The sequence below is a fragment of the Microplitis mediator genome, chromosome 10 (assembly GCF_029852145.1).
Source record: "Microplitis mediator isolate UGA2020A chromosome 10, iyMicMedi2.1, whole genome shotgun sequence".
Taxonomy (NCBI): domain Eukaryota; kingdom Metazoa; phylum Arthropoda; class Insecta; order Hymenoptera; family Braconidae; genus Microplitis; species Microplitis mediator.
Window position 1 is genome coordinate 16424774 of NC_079978.1, and position 12107 is coordinate 16436880.

Below are 12107 nucleotides of genomic sequence, written 5' to 3' on the forward strand. Positions count from 1 at the left end.
TTTATTAGCATAATGCTATTTATAAAAACACTGTACAATCTTATGACTTAAATTTAATAATAATTTTCTTTAATGTAATTTTTCAAATCTATCTTAAAAATTTTTATTCTATTTTCACTCTTGATACGGTTAGGAAGACCATTGTACCATTTAAATCCTCGGTACACGAGACTTCTCTCGGCAGAGTGAGTTCTGGTGTACCGAACCTGTAATTCATTTCTCTGTCTTGTATTATGATCGTGATTATCACCAACCAAAACCAGCTTATTTTTTAAACACAGTGGTGCCATTCCCAATAACATCTTTTTAATTAATATACAACATCTATATATCATTATCTGTTTGACGCTCATCCACCCTAAAGCTTCGAGCATCTTTTTTATATTTGTATATTTATTTACCCCTAAGACTATTCGCATTGCTCTATTTTGTATTCGTTGTAGTACAGTTACTTGTTGTCTATTATAATTCATCATTAAGCTAGCGCAATAATCAAAGTGGGGACCAATTAGTGATTTATAGATGGTATTTTTTGTCCAACAACTTACCGATTTATTCAATCGATAAATTACATTGAGCTTTTTTGCGATTTTTTTTCCCGTTTCAATTAAGTGATTATTGAATGTTAGATTATTATCTATTATTATGCCTAAATATTTGGTTTCTTTCACTTCAATAATACTTTCATTATTAATCTTAATCTTACAATTGCCTATTTTATACTTTTTTCTAGCATCATGTAACAACATAAATACAGTTTTTTTTATATTTATTTTCAGCTGATATTCTTTAAGCCATAATTCAAGTATTTCCAAACCCGTATTTATTTTGCATTCTATTTCCTTTTCATCTTTACTACAAAAATACAATTTCATATCATCCGCAAAAAGTCTGCACTCGATACCCTGTTCTTTTATTAAGCTAATCACTTCATTTATATATATTATAAATAATAATGGACCCAGCTTGGAGCCTTGGGGTACTCCGTGTTTAACAGTTTTTTCATCAGATAAACAATCGTTGAATTTTACTACTTGTTTCCTATTATTTAAATAAGACCTAAACCATTCTAACACAGTGCCACCAATTCCCAATTTGTTTAAGATATTCAGTAATTTGCTTCTATTTATCGTTTCGAATGCTCTTGCGAAGTCGATAAATACGACTCCTACATATAGACCATTATCAATGTCATGTCTCCAGTCTATCAATGAGCACTGCATGGCTGTTTCACATGAGTGCTCCTTTCTAAATCCAAATTGTTCCTCGTTTAATATACTATTGTTATCAATAAATTTATCTAGCTGTGATTTTACAACACTCTCTAAAACTTGTTCAATTACCGGCAATGTATTAATCGGTCTGAAATCACTTATTTTTATACTGTCTTTTATTTTTTGTATCGGTACTATCCTAGCAACTTTTAAATTATCAGGTACAATCCCATATTCTATAGATCGATTTATAATATTTAATATAATATTTCTATCAAATTTCCATAAATGTTTTAAAATTATAGAATTACAATCATTATTACATCCTTTTTTTACATCCAAGCTCTTTATAATCTTATCCAAGTCATATTCACTCACTCTATCAAATCTATCCCACTTCTGATTACTAATATCATTATCAATTCTATCATTTACTGAGTTACATCCTATCTCCTTAACAATTTTATTAATACTATCAATAAAATATTGGTTAAATTCGTTGGAGATCAGTAAATTATCATTTACAATCCTACCATCGAGTTCAATACTATCAATTATAGTTTGGGATTTCTTATTATCTATCAGTTCCTTTAAATGCCTCCAGAGTATTTTTCCATTATGTTTATTTGCATCTATATTTTTATCATTAAAATCTCTTTTGCGTTTTCTTAATTCGTCTACAATATCATTTCTTAGTCTTTTATAGTTTTTAATATCTTCCTGATTTCCAGAATTCTTAGATACAAAAAATAATCGATCTCGCTCCTTCATTCTTTCAACCAGATCTTTTGTAATCCATTTTATATCATTATAATTCGATTTGAATATTTTTTCTTTTTTTGGTACTACCACATCAAGAGCACTTGACACGCTACAATTAAATTTATCTATAACTACATCTAAATCATCATTAAAATCTATCTTAAATTTATCATTAAAAATATCACAAAATAATTCTTGATTAAATTGGTTGAAGTTTCTTTTCTTAATTACTTTTCGATTTTTAGTCTGCTCAATATTAAAGACCGAATTAACAATAATGATGTTATGATCTGACACCTTTGGCGTAGGCAGAACATCAATAAACAATTCCACATTTGAAAAAACTAAATCAATTATTATAATAATAATAATAATAATAATAATAATAATAATAATAATAATAATAATAATAATAATAATAATAATAATAATAATAATAATAATGAAAAATAATAATAATAATAATAATAATAATGAAAAATAATAATAATAATTATTATGATTATTTATAATTATTTTTAAAAATGATAGTCCATACCATCATCAATAAACGAATTAAAAAAATTGTTTTGAATGAATTGCTGCTGATTGTGAAAATAATAATAATGCCCATCATCATATTGCTGTTGTTGTTGTTGTTGTTGTTGTTGGTGTTGTTGCTGCTGTTGAAAATGCTGATGATCATAATCATCATAATTTTCTTGGTGATGTGGAGCTTGTTGCTGATATGGTTCTGGCGGAGCTAGTATCCACCCCAATTCATTTGGATTATTAGTATAAATATTATTATCATCTATCCAGGGCATCAGTGGTTGTGGTGGTAAATATGTCGGTGGTTGAGGTAGTAAATATGTCGGTGGTGGTGATGATGGTGGCGACAAATATGATGGCTGTTGCGAAGGTGGTGGCAACAGATATGGTAGCCGCTGTGATGATGGTTGTGGTGGTAGATATGAAGGCGGTGATGGTGATAATGGTGGTGATGCATATGATATGCCTGATGATGACGGTTGTGGCGGCAAAAACGATGCATATGATGATGTCGATGGTGCATATGATGATGTCGATGGTGCATACACTGTTTGCGGTAGTGGATCAACTGGAAACAATGATGAGTATGAAGGTGGTGGAGAATATGGTGGTGGTGGTGATGGTGTTCTTGGTGGATAGAAATCAATATCGTCATCATCATCCTCGTCCTCATCATCATCATCAATGATGATTTCATCATCATCATAATCATCTTCATCATCAATGGTGATGACTTCAACGTTTTCATCCACAATCATCAGCTCTTCACCGGGTCTCAGAAAATTCACTATATCGACTGGCCATCCTTCGCTACTGGCTGCAGATCTTATGCAGCGAGTTTTTATGGCATCAATGTAGAAATATTCTGAATCATGAGCGATTTGCCGCAGGTCTGCACGTAGAATTTCTTCATCATCATTGTCGGTCACCATAAAGTAGCACCAAATATTCGCCCCCAATTTGAGCAGCCTGGTCTTCTGGTCATCAATTAAATAAATCACTTCCGACCAATCTTCACCCGACTCTATCTGTCGCCAAACTTGCGCCATCATCGTTTGCCATAGTATGGCCAACCCATATTTTTCCACCCATTTCAGTGGCAAGTAGCATGAGTCATTGAAAATCTGAAAAGAAAGGAAATACACAGATTGGTTAAAATGTATGCTATAAATCAAACTAAAAAAAAAAAAAAAAAAAAAAAAAAAAAAAAAAAAAAAAAAAAAAAAAAATTATAATAATAATATTATACTTACATTGTTAATATCCATTTTTGCTTTTTTCTTAATAAAAACTTCTTATTAAAAACGTCAACGTATTCCCAAACACAATTATTACTTTTACAATAAAAAATTTTTGCGTATAGATATATGAAAATCTATGCACGAACACAATGTCAGAAGAATCAAAGCGTAAGTAGTTTTTACAAAATGCTTTGTACTGAACTCTGCAGTGTTTGTAGCTGATATTTATATGGTCAGTAGCAAGAAGCAAATTTTAGCCAACCCACCTCATTAGGACAATAACCTATCACTTAAATTTTTGACCATAAAACGGGTGGAGCATCAGTTTTCTTATCTATTTTCTAAGTAATACCCTTAGTCCGCCCCCGCCATAAACTTGTACATTGGAAATCTCTAAAAAGGTTGTAAAATTTTGACCATCCCATCTCATTAGGACGATGCCCTATTGCTAATATTTTGGCCATGAAAACGGGTGGAGCAACAGTTTCTTATCCATATCTAAGTAGGGGGTTCTGACCTACCCACGCTATGCACTTTACATACCTGAAAGAAGGTTTCACTTATACATTTTTAGTACACATCTTTTCAACCCCATTCCATGTATTCGTTAGTACTATTTCTAGGGGGTGTGTCTCATACTTTTCGAAGCATATTTTTTCCTTTTGAACCCTACTACATACACTTAAAAAATTTTGAAAATGTCTATAAGTACTTTAATATATGTAAATCTTTAATAAATAGAAATTATTTTCATAGATATAAAATCAAAATCATTATGAAAAAATAATTATGGAGGTTTTTTATATATGAAATTTTTTCATATTAAACGTTCACTGGTATAAAAAATATATCTCGTATAAATAATTAAAAATTTTTAACGAAAAAATATTATTTTATGAAATAGTTAAAATTATTCTTTATTTTAAATGTTATAAGAAGTTTTTCTTTAAAACCTTTAACGCATTTAAAAAAATAAATCCATTTATTTACAGACCTAAATTTTGTCTTAAGGATAAATTTATATTTATTCATAACAGCTGGGAATTCATACTAATACAAGTGTTTTACTTGTTTTTCTCCAAAACCAGGGGGCCCCGTATTCATCATCTATTTACGCATCGGATATTTTTTGAGGTCGAACAAGAAAATTTTGTCTCTAGAAGATTTTACATTTACTTGTAGTTGCGATAGATTTATCCTAATACGAATATTACCTGCTTCAAAAATGTTCTTCCTAAACTGCTTAGCTGTAATTTGCATTCGTTTATCCGTTAATAGATTCTTTCAGCTGCACAAGTTTTGAATATTTTATAAAAATTGTTTAATCTCGCAGTAGTAAAAAAAAAATTTACATTTATCCATAAATGTTTTAACCTCACAGATTTACTCTTTTCAACACCCTTTTGAAAACTTATATTTACTCAAAACTTTACCTTAGAAAAATTTTATACATTTTATTCTAATTTTGTTTATCACCAACTTAAAAGATTTAAAATATTTTTGAAAACTTCTGCAACCTGTTTATGCAATAATAGACCTTTTATATATGTATGTATTTATTATTTTAAGAGATCTTAGATAAATTTCGAAAAAAATATATGTATTTGCTCAAGACTTTATCTTGGAAAATTTTATATATTTATTTATTATAATTTTTTATTACCACCATGAAAGGATTAAGATATTTTTGAAAACTTCTACCGCCTGTTTATGCAATCTGTAAAATACATTATTCAATAGCAGACCTTTATATATGTATTTATTATTTTAAAGGATCTTAGATAAATTTTTGAAAAAATATACGTATTTACTCAAGACTTTATCTTGGAAAATTTTATATATTTATTCTAATTTTGTTTATTACCACCATAAAAGGATTAAGATACTTTTGAAAACCACCGCTATCTAGTTATGCAATCTGTAAAATACATTATGCAATAATAAACCTAAATATATATTTGTTATTTTTAAAAGTTTTCAAAATTTTTATATTTACTCAGCTGAAAAAAACTAAAATTATTTTAAAATTTATATTTTAATTAGCATAATTTTTGGGCTCACACGGGCCTATTGAAATTTTTTCTCAGAAAAATGATTGTAAATCTTAAAAATTTAAGAAAAAATTTTTATCTTTTCATAGTCGGTTTTCCTTTGATGCATTTTATATAAAAAGAGGTGTTTTTGGAGATGATGCATCAGTTCATCTCTGCTCGTCATAAACGAATTTGGTATAATTCTATATTTTACGAAAAAAAATCTTTATTCTTCAACTATGGCGATACAATTATATTCTAACCTAGTGAATACAATTGCTCAAACATATGAAGATCTTTTAACACACAACCCTATAAGTAAAGATATGAGTATTAGAGCTTGTAATGTTTGTAGTGATACTATCAAATCATTTAATAGTATCCTATTAAATCCGCGAGTAAGTGTTCAAGAGAGGCGGTGTATACAGGCAAATATTACACTATTACATTCCTATTATGAGAAGTTTCTACGATTAAGTGGGCAAGTGCTTGGTGGAGATCTGAATTCGGGAAATTTAATTCAGTGGCGCGATATGGAAAACGCGTTCCAGAATCGCATAACAACTGGCTGCATTGTAAATATTGGGCATATTGATTTAAGAACATTTCTGAATGATGCAAAAAGTTTAACAATTAATAAAATTCGAGAAAATATGCAGAGGATTGGAAATCTTAAAGTCAGCACAACTTTAATGTGCAAATTTGAAAATGTTAAGAGTGAATTAACCGTTGAGGAAACAAAGACATTTCAAACTCAAAGTACTGAGATATTAACAACGACAGATCTCGACAAGTGGTTCGCTAGTAGTGTGTATGATGTTTTATTGAAAAAAGTTGAAGAGTTTAATCAAAAAGATTCAGGGTGGAGTTTAGTGGAAGTGATAAACTTAACTATTAACATCGCTAGATATGCCCCATTGAGAGCTGGCTTATCAACGTTTGTAACCTTGCCTAAAGATATACAGTATAAAAAAGCTGTCATCAACATCCAAAATAACGATGAATTTTGTTTTCTTTGGTGCGTAACTGCTGCAGTATATGGTGCTGAAACTACTCACCCAGAAAGGATATCATCATATCCACATTTTAGTACACTTTTTAATTATAAGGGAATTGACTTTCCTATAACTCTCAAAGACATTCCAAAATTTGAAAAGTTGAACAACTTGAAGATAAATGTTTACGGACTTGAATCACAGTTCACTAAGAATGAAGAAGATGGAGCATCTAGTGTAATAGCGCCATTGTACTTGAGTACTAATTATCAATGTGAGAAACCTATAATTTATTTATTAATGATTGAAGCTAATAATAATAATATTAATAATAATCTTAATAATGATAATCTTAAGAACTATAGACCAATTTTCCATTTCACTTTAATAAAAAATTTATCACGTTTAGTAAAAAGTCAAATATCAAAAAGTAAAAATAAATTATGGTTTTGTGAGAGATGCTTGTGTCATTTTAGATTTGAAAATTCTCTAGAAAAACATAAATTAGACTGTATTAAATATAATAAGATTAGAATGAGCTTGCCTGACAAGGATAATAAAATATTGAAATTTAAAAATTTTAAATATAAAGATCCTGTTCCTTTCGCTGTCTATGCTGATTTAGAATGCACTCTTGAATCTGATAATGGGACTCAAAAACACGTCCCGTATAGTATAGCTTATTATGTCTTATGTAATTATGATTCTTCATTATCAAAGTTTGAACTCAAACGCTCTTCTGATTGTATTGAATGGTTTATTAAGGAGATGGAAATTTTAGGAAGAAAAGTTGATTTTAAACTCAAAAACCCTATACCTATGAAGCCACTCGATACTGATGAAAAAAGATATCATAATGAAACAAAAGATTGTCATATTTGCGGGAAAATAATTGATTCTAATGCTAATAAATGTCGTGATCATTGTCATTTCACTGGAAAATATCGCGGGCCTGCACATAATTCATGCAATTTAAATTACAAACAATCTCATAAAATACCTATTATCTTTCATAATTTAACAGGTTACGATTCACATTTTATTATTAAATCATTAGTGACAGGTTTTGAAGGTTCAGTTACTGTCTTACCCATTAATAAAGAACGTTATATATCTTTTACAAAGTCTATTAAAAATACGTTAGTTGAATTGCGTTTTATTGACTCATTTCGATTTATGGCATCTGGTCTCGAGAAACTAGCATCATATCTTACAGATGATGATAAACAAATTACACAAATGTATTACTCTGATCATGAGCAGTTTAGTTTAGCCACTCGTAAAGGAGTATTTCCGTATGAGTACATAGATTCAATAGTCAAGTTAAATGAGGATAAATTACCTCAAAAATCATTTTTTTATTCTAAACTGAATGATAATAATATATCTGATGAAGACTATGATCACGCAAAATTAGTTTGGAGTAAATTTAACATAAAAACACTTGGTGAATATTCTGATTTGTATTTAAAAACCGATGTGTTATTATTAGCTGATATTTTTGAAAATTTTCGAAGTAGTTGTTACAATACTTATAATTTAGACCCCCTTCATTATTATACAGCACCAGGATTAGCCTTTGATGCTATGTTAAAGCTCACTGGTATTCAATTAGAACTGCTAGATGATGCTGAAATGGTATTATTTATAGAAAAAGGTATAAGAGGTGGTGTATCACAGTGCACGAATCGTCATGCTGTGGCTAATAATCGATTTATGAGCGATAACTTTAATTCAAATAAACCTGAATCCTATTTAATGTATTTTGATGTGAATAATTTATACGGAGCTGCAATGAGTATGCCCTTACCGTATAAGTCATTCAAATGGCTTGACAATATAACTGCAGACAATATAGATATTATTTTTAATTCGAATGAATCGAAAGGTTTTATACTAGAGGTAGATTTAGAATATCCAATAGAGCTTCATGATCTGCATAAAGATCTACCATTATGTCCTGAGCATTTTGTACCACCAAACCGCAAGCAATCTAAATTAATTACTACTTTATATTCTAAAGAAAGATATGTTATTCATTATAAGAATTTACAGCAGTGTATTCAGTTAGGTATGAAACTCGTAAGAGTTCATCGTGTTCTAGGCTTCGAGCAATCAGCTTGGTTACAGTCATACATTGATAAAAATACTGATTGTCGTAAAAATGCGAAGAATGAATTTGAGAAAAACTTTTTTAAGCTTATGAATAATGCTGTATTCGGGAAAACAATGGAAAATGTTAGAAAACATAAAGAAATTAGAATAGTGACAAAATGGACAGGACGTTTTGGTGCAAAATCTCTAATTTCTAAACCTAACTTTCATAGTTTAACTGTTTTTGGCGAAGACATGGTGATAATTGAATTAAAAAACGTTCATGTACATTTTACAAAGCCTATCTATATTGGATTCAGTATACTTGACTTAGCTAAGACATTCATCTATGATTTCCATTATAATTATGTAAAGAAAAATTTTGATAATGAGGCCTCAAAATTAATGTATACAGATACTGATAGTCTCATTTATCATTTTACAGTACCTAATATCTACGAAATTATTAAACGCGACATTCATAAATTTGATACATCTGATTATTCTCCAAATAATGTATACAATATCCCATTAAAAAATAAAAAAGTAATAGGTCTTATGAAAGATGAAAATAATGGTAAAATTATGGAGGAATTCATAGGATTAAGAGCTAAGCTTTATACATATAGAAAATATAAAGATAATAGAGTTGAAAAAAGAGCCAAAGGGGTTAAAGGTTCAACTTTAAGAAGGATTGAGTTTGATGATTTTAAAAAATGCCTTTTAGAACATTGTAACGTTGTAGAAAAAGAATGGCTAATCAAAAGTGATAAACATGTTGTTAAGACAGTTTTACAACAAAAATTAGCATTAAGTTGGAATGATGATAAAAGACGTCTACTTGAGAATTCGACAGATACCCTACCATGGGGGTATATGGAAGTAGATAAAAATAATGTATAATCATTAATATTAATACTCATAAATTAAGAAAATTTGTAAAAATAATAAATTAAAAAAATTTGTAAAATAATAAAAAATGAATTTGTAATAATAATTATAATAATTATAATAATAATAAATAATACATTTATATTGAAAAAGGATTTTTATTTATTTATTCATTAAAGTACATCGCATATAAAAATTATCTTAAAAAAATGAAGTTTTTTCATAAATCTGATTCGTCTACCCAGCTATTATGTGAGCTATCAAATCCTAACCACTTTACAAAATATTTACCCCCACGCCTTTTTACTATTTTTTCTACAAGGTAGACATCAGGGTATTTGACTTTACTAAGCTCTTCGTTGTAAAATCCACCTTCGATAGATTGGTTTTGATAATCAATAAGCTTATACGTTGTTGGATTAGTATTTTGCACGCTTTTTATTGTGAATATTTCTGTAGTCCAGTTTGGTGTATAACCTTTTTCGAAAACGTGCTTGTATTTGTTTATTCGCACTTTATCGCCAACTTTAAACTTGCTTTTCTTTTTATTCAACGGTTGATTGATTTGAAGGGGTTTGTAAATCTTCTTGAATAGTTCTTTTTCATTTTCAACTGTTACATCAATGGGCTTCATTTTGATCGTTCGATGTTTGGTATTGTTGTAAGTATCAACCAAATTTCTGAGCATATCAATCCATCGGTAACTACCTTGAGCTGTGAATTCTTGCCACATTTTATTTTTTAGAGTTCGATTGAAACGTTCACATATGGATGCTTTTAGGTTACTAAATGTTGAGTACAAATGAATTTTGTGACTTTTCATGAGATCTTTAAATTCTTTATTGTAGAACTCCTTGCCTTGGTCAACGTGAAGATTTTTAGGATGTCGACCTTGTTGTAATACAGACTTCATAGCATTTCTGACGTCACCAGCCTTTTTGCTTTTAATAGGAACTGCCCAAGCATACTTTGAGAATATGTCTATAACTGTCAGTAGATATTTAAATCCACTATTTACAGAACTATATGGTATCATTTCCACTAAATCAGCTTGCCAAGTTTCATCAAGTCCTCGAATGTCAACATGACGACGAGTATAATTTTTTCGTGCTGGTTTGTGAAGCTCTTGAGCTATGACTTTCTTCTTATTTTCCATGTTTTTCAAGTTTAGATACTCTACGTTCAAAATCAGCTAATATTCCACCATTACGTATTACAGATCTCGTAAGCGTTGATATACGATTCGATTGCTGTTGACTATATAGAATCAGATCACTAAGACTCCCTTCTAATGCACTCACTTTGGTTTTCAATTCAACAATGAGGTCTGGATGAGTTTTGTATTTATCATCCATATGGTTTATTGCAGCTTTCATAGCATTATATGTGACTGCATCACTTTCATTCTTAGGTTCAGCAACATTACATAACCTCTTTTGGTCTAAGTCGAACTGTCCATCATTTGTTAACTTGAAACCTTTTCCAGGTGGTCCAACACCACTACTGCAGCCTTTAAATTGTGTCTGATTCGATTGGGAAGATACACGTCCAAATATATCGATACCCATTTTGATGATCTTCTCTACTTGAATGTTATTTTATAAATGATGAATTATTGCTAATGTCTCTCTTAATAAATAATTTCAGCTTCACGCAGCTCTTCAATAATTGAAATTATCTCATTTGAATGACTAGAGTTGCCAGCTGTTTGAGATGCCATCAACAGACGAAGGCGATCTACGAGTTCATTAGGATCATCCCAATAAATATAATCCATATATTTTCGTTTCTTTGAAACAGTCATAAAGTTCGGTAGTCCTTTACCTTTTTTCATTGGTGATCCAACAAATTCAGCGATATATTTATTGTATTTGGCACTCTTTTCAACGTAAAGACTTCTTTCGGGTTCATAATTTTTTCTATGAGTATTCGTTGAAACAATGAGTTTATGGTACTCATCTAAATCACTTGACGTAATAGAATTTTCATTCGGATCACTTTTAAATAACAATTCTATAAGTCCCGGAGATAAAACATGATTTTGATCATTCACTGAAATTATATTATCTCTAAATTGAACAGGTGAATTACCAAAAAATAATTGATTATTTTTTTTACGAATACCGAATCTTGTATCCAAACCTTTAGGATTTTTTTTATTCAACATCTCAATATATTTAGATATAGAGTTGTGATATTTCAGTGGTGTGCTTGTAGAGGTTGGAGGGTGAGATATAATGGTTTCATCCAAGTTGTTGCTACTTGTACTGTTCACATTTAAATCATTATAAGTATTCTGACCATGATGTATGCCACTATTATCATTAATAGTTTGATAGTCACTAT

General features: G+C 29.7%; 2 protein-coding genes across 2 annotated transcripts; one reads left to right on the top strand and one right to left on the bottom strand.

Annotated features, from left to right (window-relative positions):
• Positions 1–6020: 6020 nt before the first annotated feature.
• Positions 6021–9773, top strand: LOC130676378 (uncharacterized). Its single transcript, XM_057482531.1, has 2 exons — positions 6021–7050; positions 7369–9773. Exons 1-2 carry the CDS (start codon positions 6021–6023, stop codon positions 9771–9773), a joined length of 3435 nt encoding a protein of 1144 aa, XP_057338514.1.
• A 208-nt stretch (positions 9774–9981) lies between these two features.
• LOC130676379 (uncharacterized) lies at positions 9982–11329 on the bottom strand. Its single transcript, XM_057482532.1, has 2 exons — positions 11002–11329; positions 9982–10937 (listed from the first exon to the last, which is right to left on the bottom strand). Exons 1-2 carry the CDS (start codon positions 11327–11329, stop codon positions 9982–9984), a joined length of 1284 nt encoding a protein of 427 aa, XP_057338515.1.
• Between the last annotated feature and the right edge of the window lie 778 nt (positions 11330–12107).

Bases quoted from the DNA above. Each gene is read 5' to 3' on its own strand.
- LOC130676378 (XM_057482531.1), top strand. From the start codon at position 6,021: ATGGCGATACAATTATATTCTAACCTAGTGAATACAATTGCTCAAACA. The intron at 7,051-7,368 runs GTGAGAAACCTA...TTAAATATAAAG, and splicing joins CTTGAGTACTAATTATCAAT to ATCCTGTTCCTTTCGCTGTC.
- LOC130676379 (XM_057482532.1), bottom strand. From the start codon at position 11,329: ATGGGTATCGATATATTTGGACGTGTATCTTCCCAATCGAATCAGACA. The intron at 10,938-11,001 runs GTATATCAACGC...TTTTGAACGTAG, and splicing joins TAGTCAACAGCAATCGAATC to AGTATCTAAACTTGAAAAAC.